This window comes from Scardinius erythrophthalmus (genome assembly GCF_964197995.2).
Source record: "Scardinius erythrophthalmus genome assembly, chromosome: 6".
In the NCBI taxonomy this organism is placed as follows: Eukaryota; Metazoa; Chordata; class Actinopteri; order Cypriniformes; family Leuciscidae; genus Scardinius; species Scardinius erythrophthalmus.
Genome location: NC_138226.1, coordinates 47,180,002 through 47,204,057, shown reverse-complemented (window position 1 = coordinate 47,204,057; position 24,056 = coordinate 47,180,002). Strand labels below are relative to the sequence as shown.

The 24,056-nt window shown below is 39.8% G+C and overlaps 1 protein-coding gene across 1 annotated transcript in view; it reads left to right on the top strand.

Annotated features, from left to right (window-relative positions):
• crfb2 (cytokine receptor family member b2) overlaps positions 1-24,056 on the top strand; it is a 29,089-nt gene that overhangs the window by 4,909 nt on the left and 124 nt on the right. Inside the window, exons 2-7 of the mRNA XM_081368280.1 lie at positions 1,807-1,939; positions 8,608-8,777; positions 11,444-11,595; positions 13,965-14,115; positions 18,744-18,853; positions 22,022-24,056. The exon at positions 22,022-24,056 is cut by the window's right edge and continues 124 nt beyond it. Of these exons, the coding sequence (XP_081224406.1) occupies positions 1,807-1,939; positions 8,608-8,777; positions 11,444-11,595; positions 13,965-14,115; positions 18,744-18,853; positions 22,022-22,588 (1,283 nt within the window). The 3' untranslated portion in view covers positions 22,589-24,056. The remainder of the gene's footprint in view (positions 1-1,806; positions 1,940-8,607; positions 8,778-11,443; positions 11,596-13,964; positions 14,116-18,743; positions 18,854-22,021) is intronic.

Below are 24,056 nucleotides of genomic sequence, written 5' to 3'. Positions count from 1 at the left end.
CAGAACAGGCTTGCGTCTCACAGAGGATACGAGAGATAGTCGTCACATGCAGGGAGCAAACACGACTCTCTGTAACTCTTTGTAATGTCGCTGTCGGCCTCTTAACAGACCCGCGTTCACTTGTTTATTGCCTTGGGAAATGTCGTAGCCTCACTTGAGCAATGCCTGTCGGCTCTGAGATGTTGTGTAACATGTTTAGTGAGCTCTTTGTGTCCATGGCTCTTGAAGTAGCATGAAGCTAAGAAGATGTCAGAGAAGTCTTACAGCAACAGCGGAGGGCTTTATCTGAAGGCTTTCACTGTTTCACCCCATACACAAAAGAAATATATTTTCAGAATATATGCAAATATTCTAAATTGGCCCAATACATATATTTTAGTTAAATATATGTAAAATATATATATATTTTTTTTAAATATATTTTAAATATGTGAATATATTTACATGTCAATATATTTTCTAACAACATATATGTTCATATGTTTTAACTTTTGCAAATTGTTTCATTTGAAATATATTTTGAAATTTAAAAAGCTAACATTTTCACAACATTTTCACAACATTTTCACAAACAAACCCATTTTCAATTTATTTTTTACATTTTTATTTATTTCATTTTCAATCTGAGTTCAGCTATATTTTGAGCTGACAGCTGTCCCCAGTTGTAGGAAAGCAACTATCTGTCATTTTACATTGCAGTCATTTAAATGTAAGTACAGTATTTATTATAGCTGTGGGTCATAATACAGTAGTGAAATATGGTAGCCTACTGTTGTGTATAGGGGAAAAGGTAGAGGAATTACTATGATCAAAATACATTTTTGACCCTTCTTTAGCAAGCTAAACATTTTATGACCATATATTTTGTCATATATTTTACATTACATGTTATAAATGTAAATATATTTCACACTTAACATCATATATTTTTGTTATATTTCAGAATATATTTCAAAATGATAAATATAAGTGAACAACAATGCAAATATATTTTGAATATATGCCACATATATTTTTGACACTTTAAAATATATTTCAATATTTTTTTTTTTTCTGTATGGGACATGAGCTTGATGATTAGCTCATCCTCAACACACACACAAACCGACTCGTGCAGTTACATTACTTTATTATTACTTTGGATTTGGGGGTGAAATGTTACAAGGCCAAGTTCATCGTATGAAAAATGCTAGTTTTAGTTTTTTTTATTTTATTTTAATTACATTTTATGATCAAGCATCTCCTTCATCACTAGAAATAATCGAAGTAACCCGTTGTTATGCAATGATTTAAAAGTCCCCCTGTAGTCAATTATTTTATCCCTTAAATCTCCTCTTTGATCACCAAAATTGTAACTCCACACCTCATTTAGTATGTGCGGTTCTATGAATATGCAAATTAGCCCCGCCTCCACTCACTCGCTCAGCTCAGAGATCCACTGGTTGACGATCACACGTTGATCTGATTGGTTACAAGGTAGTTTGTGACGTCAGAAACACCAGCGATTTCAAAGCGTGTTTTTGAGACTGTCTTTGGTTCACTGCAGTTTTAAGGAGGAAATACTCAGCAATGCTGTCGACTTATGAATTTACACATGGTTCGTCTTAAAGCAGATTAAAAACACCACATAGACACATAAACATCATTAAAAGCTTCACCACAGGGAGACTTTAAGACATCTCTCCTTATGTAGAACCTTTCTGGCATGAAGTGTTCTTTAACCTTGAGCCAGGAACCCAGTGTAGAATTGAAAACTTGAGTATTTTATAACTTTACCTAATTTGTTTTTTTTTTCCCTTTCTGAAGCATTATGCATGGACATCCCTCCCCCGGTACATCTGGTCCTATCTTCCCAGTACTTCATCCACTTATTGTCCTGGGAAAAGGGTCCCGGATCTCCCGATGGCGTCCACTTCTCCGTCAGAATACGGAACAGCGAGTATGATCTGACTTTCACACACACAGCACAGCAGAGCATCATACACACTAGCCATTAGTCTTAATTAGACACTGTTGGAAGTAAGTGACTGTATAAAAGTATTAATTAATTATTATTTCTGCATAACAATAAATCAGGTAAAAAAGACATCCTGTATGGCATACGCACAGGCAGTAAATGAGAAACAGGCTCTGAAACAGATTGGTTGTGAAAGTGTGTGTGAATGAGCGAGCGAGCGCTGGGAGGAGAGAGAGGTGAGGTCATGTGGAAAGCTGTTATATGGAGATGATTGGGCATTTCCCCGAAGTTCCCCAATTACACAGGACCTGGGGATTTATTGCAATCCCAGTCCTTGAGCCTGAGATTAGTCATCAGTCACTGTGAATGAAAAGCGCACGAGAGCTAAATCATGTGGAATGACAGACACTCTTAAAAATAAATCTTCCAAAAGCGTTTTTTTTTTCCACAACAATGCCATATAAAAACAAGTACTGATGTTTGGTTCCCCAAAGAACCTTTCATTGGTCACAGAAGAACATGTGAACCTTTCATCTAAAGATCCTTTCTTCATTAGTGACTCCATGGATGATTCTTCATGGAACCATCGACGCCAATAAAGAGCCTTTATTTGTAAGAGTGTAGTTGAGACTGTAAATCATACACATGCTGGTTATTAGCACCTGTCACAGTTATTAATAAAGGCCCTTTCACATACGGCTGGGAATCCATTCCTTAAAGAATCGATTAGAGAGTCGTTTCCAAAGTGTGAACTGATTTCACGAAGGGGAATCGACTCCTCATTTAGAATCTGTTTCATTTCAACAAAGCACAATATTAACTCGCTTCTCACTAGTAGTGATTAGAAGTCCGATTCATTTCCACCAAAAGGTTCTTTCAGCTAGTTCCTTTCAATGAACCAGATAAAAAAAAAAAAATGATTTAAAGGTTATTTTTTGGCTATGTTGTTCACAATTTGGAGCGCTGCACGGACTTGGAGATAATCGAGGTTCTTGATCTTATTCCCATTTCAAATAAAATGCTATTTTTTTTTTAACCTTTCTTTCTAATAGCTGATGCTAATTCTGATAGAAAGCACGTTGAGAGCATAGATTACAGTAAAAAACACAAGTTCTCCATGCATCTGATTGACAGATAAACCACACACTCTTATATCAGTGCTGTTGTTAATGTTCTGGATGTTTTATTTTAGTGTCCAGTTTAATTCAGTGCAAAGCATACAGTTAAAGTAAAGTTAAGTAAAATACACATGTATTTTAGACACTCACATCTGGTTCCATCCATGCAATAACTGCATGTCCACGAATAAGCATTTGTTTTAGGGTTTACTGCTGGGTAATGAGCTATGACCCATTTCAGGGACAATGCAGCCAAAATTACAATATAAAATCAATCAGTGCTGTAGAAATGTATGCGAAGGCATGAGAAGGCAACTCTCCACGACCTTAAAGGAGAACTCCGGTCAATTTTAACATTGAGCTCATTTTTTTGTACATTTGGAGTGCTGTCAGTACAGAGAACAACGACAAAAATCGGTGTTGCCTACACCGTGTTATCCTCTTTTTAAAATTTGCACCCTGTTGACTTCAATGGGGCAAGTTTTAAACCTGCTTTTAGCCTCTTAACATCCTTGATGTGTCATTACAAGTGCACAGAAAATGTGAGTGATTCCTTCAGAGTGAACACGAGTGGATCTGACTGCAGTAGATGTGAAAGAAATGTATAAAAATGATGTTATTTAAGCCAGCGCAAATACCTGTGTTTACCTGCGCATAGGTTTAGTTACCTATGATCACGCGTGTGAACTCGGCAATCGATTACTTTGGACTTCAACCGAAAACAGGATGTAAACACAGGTATTTTTTCAAATTTTAAAAATAGAATAACTCGGTGTAGGCAACACCGATTTTTGTCGTTGTTCTCTGTATTGACAGCACTCCAAATGTACAAAAAAAATAGCTCAATGTTAAAATTGACCGGAGTTCTCCTTTAAAGCTGGGGTAGGTAAGAATGGTCTAAAAAAAATTTTTTTCAAATTTGTTTAAACTTTATGTATATATCAATACATAATTAAAATGTAAGTATTCTGAAAAAGAAAGCATAGGGTAAACGTACCTATTAAGCTCAAGTACCCATTAAGCACACTACCATCTTGGAGCTCAGATTATAAAAAGAAACAGCAATGTATTATCCTATTTGATGTATTAACCAATTGATGTGTTTGTTACTATATACCTCCTGTAATTTTAAACCAATCAGACCATTGCACACTGAGATATGTGTGTCCATGTGTTCACACTGTCTGGCGGCTATTTTCAAAGCTGTCTGAAAACTTTCACCAGAAGAGGAGCCCCTCAGATGTGCATTTTTTATATGTTTAAGCCTTTATTTTGAAGAAGTACATCTTCTTATTGCAAAATTAAGAGATTAATGTTTAGACTTTTGAATATTATAACCTGGAACCTGGATGTGGGAAATAATTACAGTTAGATCTAAAAGATAGTTTTAGCAACATAGCCCAGATGCTACGAACATAGCTAGCTTACTAGCTGTATAAGATTGTGTGCTACATTAATATATTACTTCACAGGAATTAATGGCTTGTACTTTTAAATCCATAATATTATAATTTTACATTTTATTGATAGTCTGTGGTTTTAAACTGCTGTAATTTTTAAAGAATTCATATTATTGTTAGGTGAGCTTAAAGGGTGCACTACTATGACAATCACACAGCTTCAGTGTGACATCAATTAGAAAAAGCATAATTTCATAGATATTGTCTATAATAGTTGTTCATATTAAAATTGGTATAAACTTAATACATTACCTAGATTATTAATTTAGCTAAATATTTTCCTTTAAATTTTAATTTAATATTTATTAATTAAAAAATGTTTTTGCTCCAATTAAGCACAGTGTGTGCTCCCTTTAAGCTCACCCACATTAAACGTCTATGTAAATACTTAATAATCAGAATTTAAATATTAACTGATGGTTGTCACTATGTTAATCTTCAAAAAAATGATTAATAAACTTATTTTCACAGTCTTAAGATGACAAAAGCTAGACGAAACTATAGTGTATGCCCAAAGATGAAAGAGGCATGTCATACAAAGAAGGAGCCATCAGAAACCTGTCGTATCTGTCCAAGAAGTTTGGAGTAGACAGGAAAGCTCTGACCCAGAGAGTTAAAGGGATACTCCACTTTTTTTGGAAATAAGCTCATTTTACAACTCCCCCAGAGTTAAACAGTTGAGTTTTACCGTTTTCGAATCCATTCAGCCGATCTCCGGGTCTGGCGGTACCACTTTTAGCATAGCTTAGCATAATGAATTGAACCGGACAAGACCATTAGCATCTCTCTCAAAAAAATTACCAAAGAGTTTCGATATTTTTCCTATTTAAAACTTGACTCTTCTGTAGTTACATCGTGTACTAAGACGGACGGAAAATGAAAAGGTGCGATTTTGAGAGTATAGTTCCTAGCCATATCAGCCTAGAAAATTTAAACTTTACATTTTCCGTCGGTCTTATTACACGATGTAACTACAGAAGAGTCGAGTTTTAAATAGGAAAAATATCGAAACTCTTTGGTCATTTTTTTGAGAGAGATGCTAATGGTCTTGTCCGGTTCAATTCATTATGCTAAGCTATGCTAAAAGTGGTACCGCCAGACCCGGAGATCGGCTGAATGGATTCGAAAACGGTAAAACTCAACTGTTTAACTCTGGGGGAGTTGTAAAATGAGCCAATTTCCAAAAAAAGTGGAGTATCCCTTTAAGGAGCACATTGGTTTGTTTTGTTATTTGATTTTTCAATATGGGTTACATAGCTGAACGTGGACTAGTCTAGATGTTGCAATGAGTTTGAATGACACGTCACTATGAATAGGATAGGCTACCTGATCAAATTGAATGCCTTGTTGCTTGATTTTAGTGTTCTGTTTTTTTGTGATTGACTCTGTACCTTCAAATAAAACTTTTTTCAATTATTCCTTAAAAAGGTTGTTTAAAATAAACAAGATTTTTTAATAAAACTTGTTGTGAGCTTATTGGGAACAGGGGTGTGCTTAAAGGGTACAAAATGTACCCATTAAGCACAGCCAGACTTTTTATATTTAATGATGTACATCTTAATTGAAATACTTTTGTCATTTAAAATAAAATGAAATATTATAGTGTGAGAGATTAATATTTTATTTTAAAATAACTTCTTGTACTAAAACCAATATCTTGTGCACTAAAAATGTCTCAATGTAGATTTTGGTGAGCTTAATAGGTACGTTTACCCTAAAAATCGAGTGTATGTAGACCTCTAACGACTGTTTTAAAGACAGCTCATTATTTCCATTCAGTCCACCCTCTCCCTTCTGGGGTCCTTCCAAAGCCACGCCCCCAAAACACATGAACGCGTGACTCCAACCGAAGACGCATTATTTACCTGAGACAAGCGGAGAGGAAGGAGCGCAGTGCATGTAGCATCATGTCAGAATCACATGTAATGTAACTTTATAACTTTGCACTCTTTCTATGAGTTATAAATAGCCAGTAAGATAATATAACGTAATGTTGCAGTAGGCTATGTAAATAATTATTCTAGCGATATGTAATGCTAAATAAGGTTTGCTAGTACATTATTTTAGCAACATGAAAAGCCAGTGAATTAGCAGGTTTCAATTGTTGCTTTGCACAGTGCGTGACATTTTATCTGTATGTTATGCGGCTAGAGTTTTGACACTGAGTCAATGGGCTCCGACGGGCTTGTTTATCGTCATCTGTCTTTTTCCGTTTACCTGTCTTTGTTGTATGAGCAGGTTCCACTCGAGAAATTGGCAGTTTTGGTTGTTTGTCCGCCATTAGCACAGCTGCTCGGCACACCGGCAATCTTGATTTTGAATGACGGTACGCGCTGTGCAAGAGAGGGGCGATCAGTGCGTACGCGAACTTGATTGACACTGCTAAGACACTCCTCCTGGCTCTGAAGGCATCTGATTGGTTCTTTACACTCGGACCGAGTGGCAGTGATTGGTAGGGTTGGGCATCGAGAACAAGCGGGCGCGGGCGTTTTCGATTCCGATCATCGGTTCCAAACGCGCAAGTTTTGGTTTCCATAGTGGCCACTGGATTTCCGAAAGTGCTTGCCGCGCCCGCTTGTTCTGTTGCAGCCATGCATGCATTACGTGCTGGTAAGCGGCGCTCAAAAGCGTGGCTTTATTTCACCTAAAAAAAGCCTGGGTCAGCACAGTGCAATACATGTGACTTATTTCTTGCACGGGAGGAATGGATGCACTACAAATATGACTAAACACCGACGCCTGCATCATGGTGTACAGAATTAACAAGGAGTGCGCTAGTTCGACGTGCTGCGCGGTCCACTGTCTCGTCGTCCTCAGGCAACCCTGCGCGACCAACATTAGTAACGCCAGGAGTGCAAAATAATAATTATAAAACGGGTAGTTCATTCCTTGATTCTGTTTGGTAACGTTCGTTATTTTGAATAAAAATCATCACTCATAAATTCATAATTATAAAGCAGTCATTCACATCTTCTCCGGTTTATTTGTGTTCAAATACGCAATAGCATCTGCCAGGGCTCTTAGTCCAATGGTGCGCATATTTGGAGAAATAATGATTTATCATCACATGTTTGTAAAATATTTCATAATTTTATCACATTTCTATTCATTATGCGATCTGAAGTGCTCAAACAGTGAACACAGCGAGGTATGTCTCTGCTCTTCCTGATTCGCGTCAGTGTGTGATCAGCGCGCTCTCATTCATGGTACCCTACAGCTGTCAATCATCTCACGTGGACCAACGCGATTTGGGGTATTTTCATATGAATAGAGAATGTTTATAGCGTGCTAAGCAAGGTAGCTATTAGATGCATATAAAATGCTAAATATAACATATTTTAACATCTTTTTTTATAACTTAAAATCATTTTAAGCTGCGACCGGAAAATGATACAAGTTCTCAATGGCTTTTTAAAGCAAGCTTTAATGCATTGAGTTAGTTTATACATATCCAGAGAGTCCAGACCAGGGTGCAAGTTCTGCATATATAAATGCTTTTTGGTTTGGTGCAGAGGCATTCCTAATTTACTCATTATTGAATCAAAATAAAATTTCCTCTGTGAAATGAGCATGTGACAGATTTTGACTCCACCCCTCAAAGAATCTGAATCGAGAATCGAAAAGAACCGAAATCGAAAGGAAGAATCGGAATCGGAATCAGAATCGTTCAAATCAAAACGATGCCCAACCCTAGTGATTGGTCAGAGTTTTTACTGTCCTGCAGCTGCTACAGAGGTCTGATTGTTTTCATTCCTTTTTCTGAACACATAATGTATTGACTACTCTCAGGATGGAAGGACCATTTCACCCAGTATAAAAAAAGTGTTTCTGAACAGGATTACCTACCTTAGCTTTAATCCTGGAGCCATGGCGAGATTAGGATCCTGCAATCAAAAACAACAGTGAGGACTCGAACAGCCCTAGTTTCACACCGAAGATGATTTTGAACAGATAGTGTCATTGGGTGAGAACATTCACCCTTCGACAAACCAGCATTTTCGTCCCGTTGGTGAGTGTGTTGATTATGTCTGGATGGACGCTTGTTCTAACTGTGAATGTGTTTGTGTTGCAGTAATGAAGAAGTGGTGGTGAAGGAGTGTGAGAATGTGACGTCTCCTCTGCGATGTAATCTCACAGAAGCCTTATCCAATGCGGAGGAAACCTATCACGTCAGAGTGTTCGCTTCTCTGGGCAATCACACCTCGTATGCAGACTGCAGCGAATTCCAGCCCATTCTGAACAGTAAGAGACTGATTTCTGTCTACATGAACCACGAAACATGGCCACTGCACACAGCAGCGATTGTGTTGACAATCCTATGGTATCCATCTTATTTTTAACGTGAGAGCAGAGCGGCCATTCGTAAATTAAGCGCGTCCAGGCTTTCGCTCACATCCAGTTAGTTTAAGATGTTCAAAAACATTGTTGCTTAATATTACAAACTGGTATTTCTTACCATACGATTTTAACGTATTGTCATAATTATAAGCACATTGGTTTACATAACTTTATTCTTCACATTTTCTAGGATCAGACACTGCTAAAAAGCACATGTTCTCAAAAATAAGTTAAAACAGTTGACTCCAAGCACAATTACACAATATGCCTATAAAGTACTTTAATGCTTTTTCAAATATTGTTAACCCTCTGGGGTCTGAGGTGCTTTTGGGGTCCTTGACATGCCCTGACGTTAGTATTTTATTCAGTTGCTTATAAACATATTAATGGCAAGGGTGTAATTACACTGTATTTAGCACAAACAGGGCTAACATCATATGTGAGCAACATGTATGTGCATGTTTGTATTTTTGAGAGAATAATGATTATGCATGGTTATTGAAAAAACTAAGATTTAAAGTTTCTGAAATAAGGCCACAAAACACATACTAAATATGTGTCCACAAGACTTCTGAATAATGGGTGTTGTTGCCCAGAGTTTTTATTTTTATTTTCAAAATGATCTGAAAATCATCCTTATCATTCATTGTCATTCAACAATACATTGATTTAAGTTTTGTTAGACACTTTTTGTTTGGAAAGGCAATATGCGTGGGGGGTGATTCACACCTGAGAAGACAATGAGCCGCATAATGAGCCCTTCACTCAGGTGTGTCACTGAGGGCCTGTTTATTTTCTTAACTTTACAAAAGCAAAATGTTTTGTTTCGATTGTAAGCGGACACATACAAAAAAGTAGACATTTAAGTCTGTATGACCGTAAATGACTGAGTATTTTAAGTCTATTTTGCTGTTATGTGAAAAAGATTAAGCAAAACGCGCCGGCGTGTTTGTCGACCCCAGAGGGTTAAAAATGTATTTAAGTCAATTTTCCTTCCCTTACAAAAAAGTTTATTCAAGTGTGCTGTTAGTATTATACTTTTAAACTAAAAATAAGAAAGTATACTTTCATTCTGTTTCATGTACTTCTCAGAAATATACTTAAAATTGCACTTAAGCATACTTGACTTGTACTGACAGAAAGGTCTTAGTATATTTGGACTATACATGTGTCACAATGATGAAGATGAAGGAGAGTTCAAAAAGGTTTCTACAAACAAAATGGTTCTTTAATGAAAACAAACTCTGGTAATCCACAAAGATACAGTAACCGTGTGCGTAGTATGCACACACAAACACAGAGTGAGGGTGAGGAACTTAAATACACAGTGATAATGAGGAGATGACGAATAGGTGTGATGAGATGATGAGTGTCCATGGCAACTGATGAGTGGCGGGAAAATCAAACAAATGAACACGTGATGAATGAAAACAAACTGAAAGTCCATGAAAGTGAAACTAAAAATGAATAAGTCCAGATAACTGTGACAGCATCTACTCAATCTTTTGACCAAAATATACTTAAAACTATAATCGAGTAATCTAAGTATATTGTAGGTGTTTATTCTTTTGATTGAGAAGCCTATTAAATACTTTTTCACAGTTTTACATAGTCTTATAAACTTACATTGTTTGAACATATTGATTTATAAAGAAAATTATTGATTTATAATTAAAATTCTGAGCATCTGAATTTTTGTGTAGTCCACTGCTAGTGTACATAGGAAGTGGACTACACTGTACATTTAAGTACAGTTAAAGGTATATTTCAAGTATAAAAATTAATACTTAAATAGGAAGTGTAATTATAGTTCACTATATATGATTTTGCACTGATGGTAAGTTTACCTAAAGAAAACGTACATGTATAAAACTACTGAACTAGTTGTTTACTGAGAGTATACTTCAGTGTGCTTTCATAAACTAAAACATTTGCTACATGTAAAGGTGCATTGTGCAATATTTAGGAGGATCTGTTGACAGAAATGCAATATCATATACATAACTTTGTTTTTAGTGGTGCATAAAGACCTTACACTATAACCCGTTATGTTTTTATTACCTAAGAATAAGGCATTTCCCTCTACACACACCGCGGGTCTCATCAACATCAACATGTTTCTACGGTGGCCCTGAACGGACAAACGCGCTTCGTCACTGTGTTGTTCTTCATGCAAAGAAGCTATAGCTAAAGCCAGCGAATAAAACACTGTCTCAGACGACGACATCACTTCCTGTCGGCCACCATAACTTCTGTTGGGTGCAATTCACAACCTCACCACTAGATGCCGCTAAAACTTACACACTGCACCTTTAACTAGTAAACTCTCAGTATACGATAAGTTCACTTGTAGTATATTTGCATACACAAGGAATATACTTGTGAAGTAGTTGTGCACTCAAAGATACACTCTTTTATACACTGAAAAGTAGAATTGAAACAGTACACTGACAAGTATACTTTAAAATATACTTGAACTTTCCTTAAGAATACTTGAAGTTTGCTAATAGTTTGTGCGGGTAGCAGTGCTGTATAATGTGTGTAATGTGTTGTTCTGTGTTCTCCTGAAGCTACGGCGGTGGAGTTGCCGCTGCTGTCCGTCGCCGAGTGTAATCACACGCTCTGCGCGACTCTCAGAGCTCCTACTGAGAAACTGCACGACGTTTACGATTCATACAGGTTTAAATATATACTGGTGATCAGCAGTGAAGTTGGAGCAAAGGTGAGAGGACAGCTGAGCACTTTACATGCTGCATCTTTAATACTGTATTCTTTATACTTTTATACAGTATATACTTGCTCATTTGACCACACTGTACTGGCACTTCTTCAACATTATCCAGGCACGTATTCTGGAAGTTATTTGCTTTTCAGAGCGTATCAAACGTGTGTGTAATCACCTGATCAGCTCAATAGACATGAGCTAACAGTGCTGAAGGCGAGACACTACACTACAGCACTGATCAAACTATCTGGGGTTATTGTGTAGGATATTTCACAATGAAAATCACTCCACATTGTACACTTTTAAGTATGAGCTTATGCCAAAGTTTAGTATCTTCCTAAAACAACAATATAAATATGATTCAGCTCATAAGTACATTTCATAACTGAAAATGAGTGTGTAGTGTCACCTTTGACTTGCTCATCAGTGTTTAATCAGTGTGTAAAACTGCTTAAAACAACATTTGTTGTATAAACAAACACAGGGTTCAAACATTTCATTTATGACAACTGTCATTAATATAAAAAAATATAAATATAAATAATATAAAAAAATATGAGAAAGGAAAATATTGAGCGGGGAAGGGATGAAGGAGATGGAAATGTGACTGATAACTTTATCTTATTAAATAAAAACATATGTGGGACATTTACAGTTGAAAAAAAGATAATAAATCACAATATATGTGATTGCAGAACTTTGTAAATGTTTAAAATCGCAGTATGTTTTAGTGGCTGAAGAATCATGATAATATGGTGTTGTGGTGAATCTTCTGCCCGTCATTATCTCGTTATTAGTTCATTTGACCTCACCTGAGGCCCAAACCATGAGGGTAGTTGAACAAATCCAGTCAGGCTTTGAGTTCATGGAGTGTGAGCACATGAAAGTGTGACATCATCAGTGAACAGCCAATCGTATGCCTGGAAACTGTGATTCACTTCTCGCAAGAGAGTCGGCAAGATTCACTTCTCTCTTCTGCCAAGGATTAAGAGATTGACGAATATGGAGTATATTAATGCATTTACTCAGCGAGGAAATATCTTACTTGCAAGTGAAAGTTATGAAGTAAGTTTATATAATATATATATATATATAGGTATACAGAGACATGTACGCTCACATGTAATCATTTATAAAGCTTTATCTACCGATTCACAATCTTATTTATATTACCTGTATAAATTTATGTTCATTTGAACTAAACGCTTAATAATAATTGTTCAACTAAACGTAATGGATTACGGGTATCTTAATTATATAAATCATTTAAAAGAATTATAATAAATAATCAACGCTAAAAGCCAGACAATTTTGTCTTTAAAAATCTTTTACCTTCAATGTGGAGCAGAAACTGGGGAGTGGCTTTATTGTGTCAGACACGTGTCACTTCCAGTGTGGGTTTGCGATCTCTTACGATCTAATGTCAAACACTTTCCCAGTGCCGTAACCCCAAGCTAAGCTGAAACACAGCTGGCGATCACCTAAACCGGCTTCATGGTATCGGCTCCAGCTCTCCCTTCTTTTCCTCTGTCCTTCCCTGTCTGTCGGCCCTCTGAAGTTCCATTAGATCATTTTATCAACTCTCTCGTTCGAGGTCTTTCAGTAAAAAAACAAATCTCTAGTCACGTCATGTTGTTCATTTGAGTGGAAAAGCCGAATTCCCTGAAAACATCCACCAATGCAATCTCTGATCATATTCAGAATGACTCGTCCCTCTGCGTGTCTAATACAAATGTTTGCTACAGTCTTCGTTCTAGTGATTTGTTATATATCTTAAAGTTAAAGGGAAAAAAAGGCTTTAAATATAATACTTGGAATAATTTAGCAAACATCTTAAAGCTGACTGTGCCTCCATCTCTAAACGAGTTTAAGTTACTTTTAACCGATTATGTGTTTTATCCTGCGTTGTGGTCCTTGATTGTGTTTTGATGTGTATTTGTATGTTCATGTTTTTGTCGCTGCTTTTTTGGCCAAGTCACTCTAGTAAAAGAGATTTTAATCTCAATGAGTTTTTAACCTGGTTAAATAAAGAATGAAAGAAAATGAGGAAATCATTAAAATGCAACGACAGATGGGTGGTGTTGGTGCAGTGGATAAGACACATGCCTTTGGTGTGAGAGACCCGGGTTCGAATCCACTGTGAGACACCAATGTGTCCCTGAGCAAGACACTTAACCCCTAGTTGCTCCAGAGGCGTGCAACCTCTGACATATATAGCAATTGTAAGTCGCTTTGGATAAAAGCGTCAGCTAAATGAATAAATGTAAATGTTTATGAGTGACTTCTCACGGCTCTTTTTAACAGTTGTGTGTGCATTATTTGATATGTTATGTGTAGTAATTGCTGCTGTTTGTGTTGACTGGTAGCTTGAGCAGAAGACTGAAAGGTTGAGGACCGTTCCCCTTGATGATCTGGCCCCTGGCCGAAGGTACTGTGTGAATGTCAGGATCGAGGGTCGCAGAACACCACACAGAGATCCAGTGTGTGCCGAAGTCCCTCGCACCACTGATGTCTCAGGTATACAGTTTTCTCCAGACTCTAACCATATAAGACTGATCATGCAGATTCAATATAATGGCCAGATAGAAGTGCATCAGATAATCATGTCCTCGACAGCTGCTTCTAAACTGAAAGTTGTTGTATTGGATGAATTGCATGAGACCGTCACCCAAACCCAGCTGTGATTCGTGAAGCTGCGGCCCAGTTGTTCAAACAGTTGAATCTGGATTAGAGTGATCTGGATTTGAAAATCCCATGTTTCGCAATCCAGGATCCGGGAATCCATCTTAGTTTTGTGCTGTTTTTTCAAAGCGTCATTGGATTGGATCACCTTGATCCTGATTAAATATTACCAGTTCTGGATTTCCAGTGGGACTTAATAGCACAAAGCTTTATATAGAGACAACAGGTAGAAAAACCGTCAGCGTCGGGTCACTTGAGAGAAAACTGCACAATACAATGATACAAACACCTTCCCCCTCATCTGACCCACGACAAATGAATAAAAATATGCAGTCAATGAGGGTTGCAGTTGTTAGAAGCTACTGGTACATCTCTGATGATTGTGTTGTCATAATACACAGTGATAAATGACAGTTAAAATCAAACATATTATTTTTGACAACTGTTTGGGGATGATTTCATGGGAGGGGGAAAATCTACATGTATTAGTCTAGGCTTAACAGATACTTTATCACTGTAATTGCTGAATAAATCAAGCACAAAATATAAATGTGTGTATATGTACATACAGTATGTGTCAGGCAAAAACAAGAAGGAAGGATCTAAACGCAGCAATATTATTTATTAATAACAAAAAACAAAGAGAATCCAAACAGTAGCAGAGGTGTGGCATACACAGTGAAAGATAGTCAACAGAACAGGGAACAGGTGTGACGCTATGGCTATGGTAACCATGGCAACTGAGAATGAATGAGAACTAATGCTGGGTTCACACCAAACGCGAATAGAGTGTCTGGCGCGAGTGATTTCAATGTTAAGTCAACGTAAAGACGCGTTTACGCGTGTCTGGAGGTCCTGCGGCGCGAATGAGGTGTTTAGCGTGGCGTGATAGATGCGAATTCGCCTCATTCTAATGACGCAAATGATTTTATTTGGTGCTTTTTGTGCATTCACGCATTTGACGCGAAATCGCGTCTGACGCCCGAGTTGAAAAATCGGAACTTTGGCGTGTGTTCCCGCTGCCTTCACCAATCAGGAGCCGGCTTGCTGCTGTCACGTGGTGAAGTGATGGGATAAACTCCCGCCCGGAGTCACTCATTCAAAATGGAGTATAGCAATATAGCAGAATATAATATTCAATATAGCAGTTAACTGAGTAACACTAGAAAGTGAGTATAGTGAGTATCACTAGAAAGAGCACCAACAGTGGTATCCGTACCACAGTTTGAAAAACATTGATAGTTTTGAACGCACAGTAAGGCAAACACAACTAAAACACAAATAAACTTAGGGTATTTTTGCACGCCAGTGATGTACCAAATACTAAAAATGGAAAAGTTTTTCCTTCGCATTTTTCACATACAGATGACAATGTTGTCAAAATGATCTCCATTCATACAAATCCAGGAAAACGACTAAAATCGCTGCATTCTGCTGCTAGGCCAGTAGATGGCAATGTCACTTTGCAAAGAAAAAACACGCGTCTATAGACCTTATGCGCCAGAGAAATAAGGGCGCCGCCATCTTTAAAATATTGTCTTTTAACTTCTGTTTTTGCGGTCGCTCTGTATATCTCTATGGCATTGCTGTCCAGGAGTAATTCGCTTTTTAGGTGGATTTACTTAATGGAAAGTTAACGAAAGTTATCATGAGGATTGTAATGTTTAAAGCAGATGTCTTAACAAATGTCAGTCGACCGGGAAGATTTTAAAACGAGCCGTTCATTAATAAACACGTAAAATCGTTGTGAAAATACAGACCGGAAGACAAAAGACAACGAGCGCAGCGCTGAAAAGGGGCGGAGCTACATAAGGTCTATAGACTGAACACATAATACGCATGATGTAACCGTTTTTACAAAATCACTTTTTTGTTGTTTACACGGACACAATAACAATATCATTTTCAAACACGTGCACTTTTAATCCCGTTTTCAAAAGTTTGTGTTTTCAGGCCCCCAAAACACAGTTGTGGTGTAAATGAACGGACAAAACGCATAAAAAGTTTCAGGTTTACTTGAAAACAGAATCATTAATAGTGACAACATGATGCAAACATTGTAAGTTTTATCTGAAATCCACCCTTATACTAGGATCAGGATAATCCAGAATTTTGGGATCATTTTACTAAAACATTTTGATCCAGATCAAAACCAAGATTGGATTTCGTCATCTAATCCGATTTCAGAATCCTTTTATCTTCTTCTTTTGAACAACTGGGTCTAAGACAGTATCTATTTCCAGTGGTTAAGAGCTGCTGCTAATTCTCACATTGATGAAACATACTGCGAAAATGTTTATCACAAAAATACAATATAAACCAAACCAGGGAAACGGGGAGTACCTGAGCTCTGGTTTGGACACAGCAGTGGAGTAGTCAAGTGTGAAAGCACTGAACGTGAGAGATTACGTACTTTACTTGCTGACATACTGTGTTTGGTGAACGTGCGTTGAAGTCCAGTGTTGTGTGTGTGTGTGTGTCTGAAGTCCAGTTGTGTGTGTGTGTGTGTGTCTGAAGTCCAGTTTTGTGTGTGTGTGTGTGTGTGTGTGTGTGTGTGTGTGTGTGTGTGTGTGTGTGTGTCTGAAGTCCAGTGTTGTGTGTGTGTGTGTGTGTGTGTGTGTGTGTGTGTGTGTTCGTGTGTGTGTGTGTGTGTGTGTGTGTGTGTGTTACAGATGCAGTGATCTCTGTCGTCCAGTGTTGTGTGTGTGTTGTGTGTGTGTGTTCCTGAAGTCCAGTGTTTTGTGTGTGTTTCAGATGCAGTGATCTCTGTCGTCCTGTGTTGTGTGTAGGGTTGGGAATCGTAAGAAATTTTCCGATTCCGGTTCCACCAAACGATCCCGGTTCCGTTTCCCATTCATTAAAAAATATTAAAACAACTAATAAAAAAATAGTAGTAAGGGAAAAATCCCAAATGAGTTTAACAGACTGGTAATGTCAACAAATTCAACATATTATTAAGCAATTTTTGCAAAAAATAAAAAAAATTCTGAAGGAAAATAACAATTTCTGCATTCTCTAGAATAATTTGGGACCTCTCCTATAGCTTATTGTATCTCCAGCAGTGGAGAATACCCTCTCAGAAGGGGTAGAATATGCTTGAACACACATGTAAGATGTGTGTAGAACAGATTATTTTTAAAATCGTTTTGAATGATTGATTCATAAAGACTTTACTGGTTTCATTACTGGATAAATCAGCGCTCTAGCAGTTAATAAACTGAACTGCATGCGTCTTGCGGAAGAACATTGTAGCCAGAGCTACTTCTCTCTATTTATGTCTATATGACGAGTCATGCAGGCACTGGGCTACTCCGCAGCGGCTGCGATCCGCCAGTCCGAGTATAAAAGCTTATTGCAGGCTTAACGTAGTAATTCAGGATAAGACAAAAGCACGGTTTGAAAAAAAGGCATTCATGATGCGCTCATTGTATACATTTTGTAAATTCTGAACACAAAATTCTGAACACAAAAAATTAATTCATGCGTCTTTATGAATGTTTTGAAGCATCAGATGTAACGTTAACCGATACACTCGTTATTTGAAGGCAGCGACTTTCAAAAGGTGATTTACTCTATTTTGGTTGTCGTAGACATCAGTGTTTATATAAATTTATATGTATAAATATCGATACTGTGTGATTGTAAAGCTGTTTCATATTGACAACTGCTCTCTCTGGGTCAACGACAGCGCAGACAGATTTGAATGTTCAGGGGTGAGGTTTTTGTAATTTAGGATAAGATCACGTGGGTGTTTGAATCAAGATCTTTTAAAGATTAATCTTGCATCTCTTTACTACTCTCTATCTCTCCGTGTGTGTGTGTGTGTGTGTGTGTTTTTCTGAAGTCCAGTGTTGTGTGTGTGTTTCTGAAGTCCAGTGTTATGTGTGTGTTTCAGGTGCAGTGATCTCTGTCGTCCAGTGTTGTGTGTGTGTTTCTGAAGTCCAGTGTTGTGTGTGTGTTTCTGAAGTCTAGTGTTATGTGTGTGTTTCAGGTGCAGTGATCTCTGTCGTCCAGTGTTGTGTGTGTGTGTTTCTGAAGTCCAGTGTTGTGTGTGTGTTCCTGAAGTCCAGTGTTGTGTGTGTGTTTCAGTTGCAGTGATCTCTGTCGTCCAGTGTTGTGTATATGTTTTTCCTGAAGTCCAGTGTTGTGTGTGTGTGTTCCTGAAGTCCAGTGTTGTGTGTGTGTTTCAGGTGCAGTGATCTCTGTCGTCCTGTGTTGTGTGTGTGTGTTCCTGAAGTCCAGTGTTGTGTGTGTGTGTGTTCCTGAAGTCCAGTGTTATGTGTGTGTTTCAGGTGCAGTGATTTCTGTCGTCCAGTGTTGTGTGTGTGTGTTCCTGAAGTCCAGTGTTGTGTGTGTGTGTTCCTGAAGTCCAGTGTTGTGTGTGTGTGTTTCAGATGCAGTGATCTCTGTCATCCAGTGTTGTGTGTGTGTTCCTGAAGTCCAGTGTTGTGTGTGTGTTCCAGATGCAGTGATCTCTGTGGTCCTGTTTCTGCTGACGCTGCTGTTACTGATGTGTTCTCCGAGACTGATCTCTCGCTTCTTCTGTCTGAAGCCGCCGCTTCCAACTGTCCTGGTGAGAGCAACACACTCTACATGATGCAAGACATGTTAGATTAGATGAAGTGATGCAGGAGAGTAATATCTGTACTCGGATCAAAGGCATGGATCTGGCAAAGGCATGGATCTGTGTTCTCTGTCAGAATAAATCACATACATGCACAGATATATCACACAGAGATGAGATCATGTGGTCCCCAAACCTGACACTAGGGCTGGGCGATAAAACGATAACGATAATTATCGCGATATAATTTTTCTCGATAAAACGATTTCAAGAGGTCGATAAATGTTCGATAATGTTTATGTGCCAAAAGCGGAACGAAAATCATTTGTACCGCGTGCCACACGGACCATTTATCCGCTCGGCTCAAAGTCCAAACGGCAGCGCGAGCGCGTTTATATACTGTCTATGCGAGCGCGAGCTCACTAGAGCCGAGGCGTTTACTCTGATCGATCTCTCGGTCACGAAATCCAGTGAAAAGCGCTTGAATCCAGCGAGGAACACAAATGTCTCAGTGATTTACACCAGTTTAAAGGCAGATGAAACAGCGCTGACAAACAGGAGAAACACTGCGCAACGATACAGTCAGAAGGCTTTTCCATCTACAAATTCCCATCATTTACCATGGATTTACTGTAACGTTAGCCTAGTAATATTAACTGCACCATGAAATGTGGGATATTTTCTACAACTTTCACTTAGGAGCAAAAATCTGCCTATAAACTTGAAAGAAATAAAGATTTTACTTTTACCGTGATATTTTTTTGGGGCCATATCGCCCAGCCCTACCTGACACCCTCCGGCCCCTGGCTGCGCCAAGAAATTTTGTCCATAAAAATTATGAACAGAACCGGCGACAAAGGGCAGCCCTGCCGGAGTCCAACATGCACCGGGAAGAAGTCTGACTTACTGCCGGCAATGCGAACCAAGCTCCTGCTCCGGTCGTACAGGGACCGGATAGCCCTTAGCAAAGGGCCCCGGACCCCGGACCCCATACTCCCGGAGCACCCTCCACAGGATGCCAAGAGGGACACAGTCGAATGCCTTCTCCAAGTCCACAAAGCACATGTGGATTGGTTTGGCAAACTCCCATGAACCCTCTAGCACCCTGGAGAGGGTATTGAGCTGATCCAGTGTTCATCGACCGGGACGAAAACCACACTGTTCCTCCTGGATCCGATGTTCTACTATCGGCCGTGTTCTCCTCTCCAGTACCCTGGCATAGACTTTCCTGGGGAGAAGTGTGATCCCCCTATAGTTGGAGCAGACCCTCCGATCCACCTTCTTTAAAAGAGGGACCACCACCCCGGTCTGCCAGTCCAAAGGTACTGTCCCCGACCGCCACGCGATGCTGCAGAGGCATGTCAGCCAAGACAGCCCCACAACATCCAGAGACTTGAGGTACTCAGGGCGGATCTCATCCACCCCCGGTGCCTTGCCACCAAGGAGTTTCTTGACTACCTCGGTGACTTCAGCTTGGGTGATGGACGAGTCCCCCTCCGAGCCCTCAGCCTCTGCTTCCTCAATGGGAGACGTGTCGGTGGGATTGAGGAGATCCTCAAAGTATTCCTTCCACCGTCCGATGACATCACCAGTCGAGGTCAACAGCTGCCCACCTCCACTGAAAACAGCACTGGTAGGGCACTGCCTCCCTCTCCTGAAACGCCGGACGGTTTGCCAGAATCTCTTCGAGGCCGACCGGTAGTCCTTCTCCATGGCCTCACCGAACTCCTCCCAGGCCCGATTTTTTTGCCTCCACAACCACCCGGGCTGCAGTTCGCTTGGCCTGCCGGTACCCATCAGCTGCCTCAGGAGTCCCACAAGCCAGCCAGGCCCGATAGGACTCCTTCTTCAGCTTGACGGCATCCCTTACTTCCGGTGTCCACCACCGGGTTCGGGGATTACCGCCTCGACAGGCACTAGAGACCTTACGACCACAGCTCCGAGTGGCTGCGTCGACAATGGAGGTGGAGAACATGGTCCACTCGGACTCAATATCTCCAGCCTCCCTCGGGATCTGGTCGAAGCTCTGCCCGGAGGTGGGAGTTGAAGATCTCTCTGACAGGAGGCTTGGCCAAACGTTCCCAACAGACCCTCACAGTACGTTTGGGTCTGCCGAGTCTGTCCAGCTTCCTCCCCCACCATCGGATCCAACTCTCCACCAGGTGGTGATCAGTTGACAGCTCCGGCCCTCTCTTCACCCGAGTGTCCAAGACATACGGCCGCAGGTCAAATGAAACGACCACAAAGTCGATCATCGACCTCCGGCCTAGGGTGTCCTGGTGCCACATGCACTGATGGACACCCTTATGCTTGAACATGGTGTTTGTTATGGACAAGCTGTAACTAGCACAGAAGTCCAATAACAGAACACCACTCAGGTTCAGATCAGGGGGGCCATTCCTCCCACTCCAGGTGTCACTGTCGCTGCCCACTGTCGCTGCGTTGAAGTTCCCCAGTGGAACAACAGAGTCCCCAGTCGGAGCACTTTCCAGCACCCCTCCCAGAGACTCCAAGAGGTCCGGGTATTCTGCACTGTCGTTTGGCCCGTAGGCGCACACAACAGTGAGAGACCTATCCCCGACTCGAAGGCACAAGGAAACGACCCTCTCGTTCACCGGGGTGAACTCCAACACATGGCGGCTGAGCTGGGGGGCTGTAAGCAAACCCATGCTATAAGGTCACCTAGGACCTGTTTGCCTTGGGAGACCCTACCAGGGGCATATAGCCCCGGACAAAATAGCTCCTAGGGTCCTTCGGATACTCAAACCCCTCCACCACGGTAAGGTGGCAGTTCAAGGAGGGGCTAATGCTCTACTAATACTCTACTGATACTCTACAAATTCTCTACTAATACTCTTTATTGCTCTATATTACTCTAGTAAGACTCTATAATACTCTATAATATTCTACTAATACTCCATAATACTCTACTAATAGTCATTAATTTGTTCATTAGTAACATGAACAAACAATCAGCAGCTGTATTTATATTAACTAACATTAACAAAGATTAATAAATACATTAACAAATGTATTGCTCATTGTTAGTTCATGTTAGTTAATAATTAAACTAATGTAAACTAATGAACATTATTGTAAAGTGTTAGCATAACATCTGCTCATCAGCTCATCTTCTGTCATTTTGACCCTGTATAACGAATGCCTGTTGTTTTCCAGAGCTCGATCGAGAGCGGGAATAAAGTCCTTCTCTTCACTCCTGCTGAACTCATCAACACACTCTTTGAGGACGGAGACTCGGTCCAGAAGACGAAGAGCAGCAGCGAGGAGGAAGAGGAGGAGGAGAGGGTGAAGTACGAGAGAGTAGTGGCACACTATCTGGACGCTCGAGGTTCCCCTCTGCTGGTTAGCCCAGTGTCCTCCAGCTGTGAGTGGAGTGGCGATGTCCACGCGAGCCTCAGCTCCTCCACAGACGCTCAGAGTCTGATTGTGTTTGAGCCGACAGCTTCTCCTCAGGGAACGAGTCCTCCTCAGAGCTCCAGCGTCGCTCTGCACACACACGAGGACGCCGGAGAGAGCGCTGCGGATGTGAACCTGTTCTCAGTGACCATACCAGGAGTTTCTGCTGAACCTGAGGAAACCTGCAGTGTTATAGACGAGCTGCTGTTATATCCTAAGAACCACTTACTGACCCATCCACAGTCACTGAACTCCACTGGGAAACACATTCCAGAGGAAGAAGAGGAAGACGATGATGAATATTCAGGGTACTTGAGTCGAAATTAGATTCCTGGGAAATGAACTTAATCCTCTGCATTATTTCAGAGTAGACGTGAGAATATTAAAGGACACGCAAGCATATAAAGATAATTAATGTATTTTTATACTTTTTTTAAAGTGTTTTTTTATTGTTTTTGTTTTTTAGTCTTTTTTTGAATATGCATTTCATTCTGATGGAGATGATGACGTACAAACAGTATTCTTATTGCCAGATGAGGAACAGAAAGTGTTTATCTCAAACATAATTTCATATTCATTTATTGAGTCATTTTTCCATTATTCACATTTTTCCATTATTCACTATTCACATATTACAACTATAACAATAACTATAACAATAACTTCAACAATAACTACAACTATAACTATAACGACAGCGGAATCACACAATTTCTTTACAGCGGATGAATGTTAGACAGTTTTCCTGTAGCTCAAACAGTGGAGCGCTGGCGCTCGCGACACCAAGGTCATGGGTTCGATTCCCAGGGAAAGCAAGTAAATGTGTTCTTGAAATGCACTGTAAGTCGCTTTGGATAAAAGCCTCTGCCAAATCCATAAATGTAAATGTAAAAACCATCAGAATCCATCGAGTTTAAAAAGCACATAGACGACAAAACGTGTTTTTATAGTTCTGGTTATTGGTGTGAACGGGTATTAAAGCTTGTGCTGCCGTTCATTACGAACAAAGAAAGACATCCGTCTGTTGTTACTGATGATATTTTTAACATCAATTAAATCTTATTTTTTATTGAAAATATACATAGAGCAGATCTTTACTGTAACTGTAAACTGCTATACTGTGCAGTGTTCGGCATTATATCACACATTTCTGTACAGCTGCTCTGAAACTGTGTGTATTGTGAAAGGCTATACAAATAAAACTGACTTGTCTTGTGCACAGAAGTGTAACATTAAACACCTTTAGCATGTATGACCTGTAAATCTGCTGAAATCAGGATCAGATCTCCTCCAACATCTGCAACACAAGTACAGACGCAGACAGAAGGACGTGTGTAAAGCAGTTCAGCTGCAGAATGAAGACCAACATGCCACAAGAGACACAACACTAGACATTAATCTTGTGTTGTGCATCTTCTCCTCGGAGTGTGTGTGTGTGTGTGTGCAACGCATTCTCATCCTTGGGAGTCATATATTGACGCTTTTGACATTTCGTCGACATCGAACGCACATGGCACCCTTTAGCGTCAATGACACGCACAGAGCTTTGTTCGAGACGAAATGTCAAACGTCAATATATGACGCCCTAGGATGAGAACGGGCTGGTGTGTGTGTGTGTGTGTGTGTGTGTGTGTGTGTGTGTGTGTGAGGGAAGCCGATCACATGGCAATGACTCATGCTCATGCTGCTTAAACAACACATTTGACATTGAACACACACTTGAGAGTTCATGAACATGGCATAATCAGTGACGATTCTCTGACCTCTGAATTACTTCATATTTTATTACTGACTT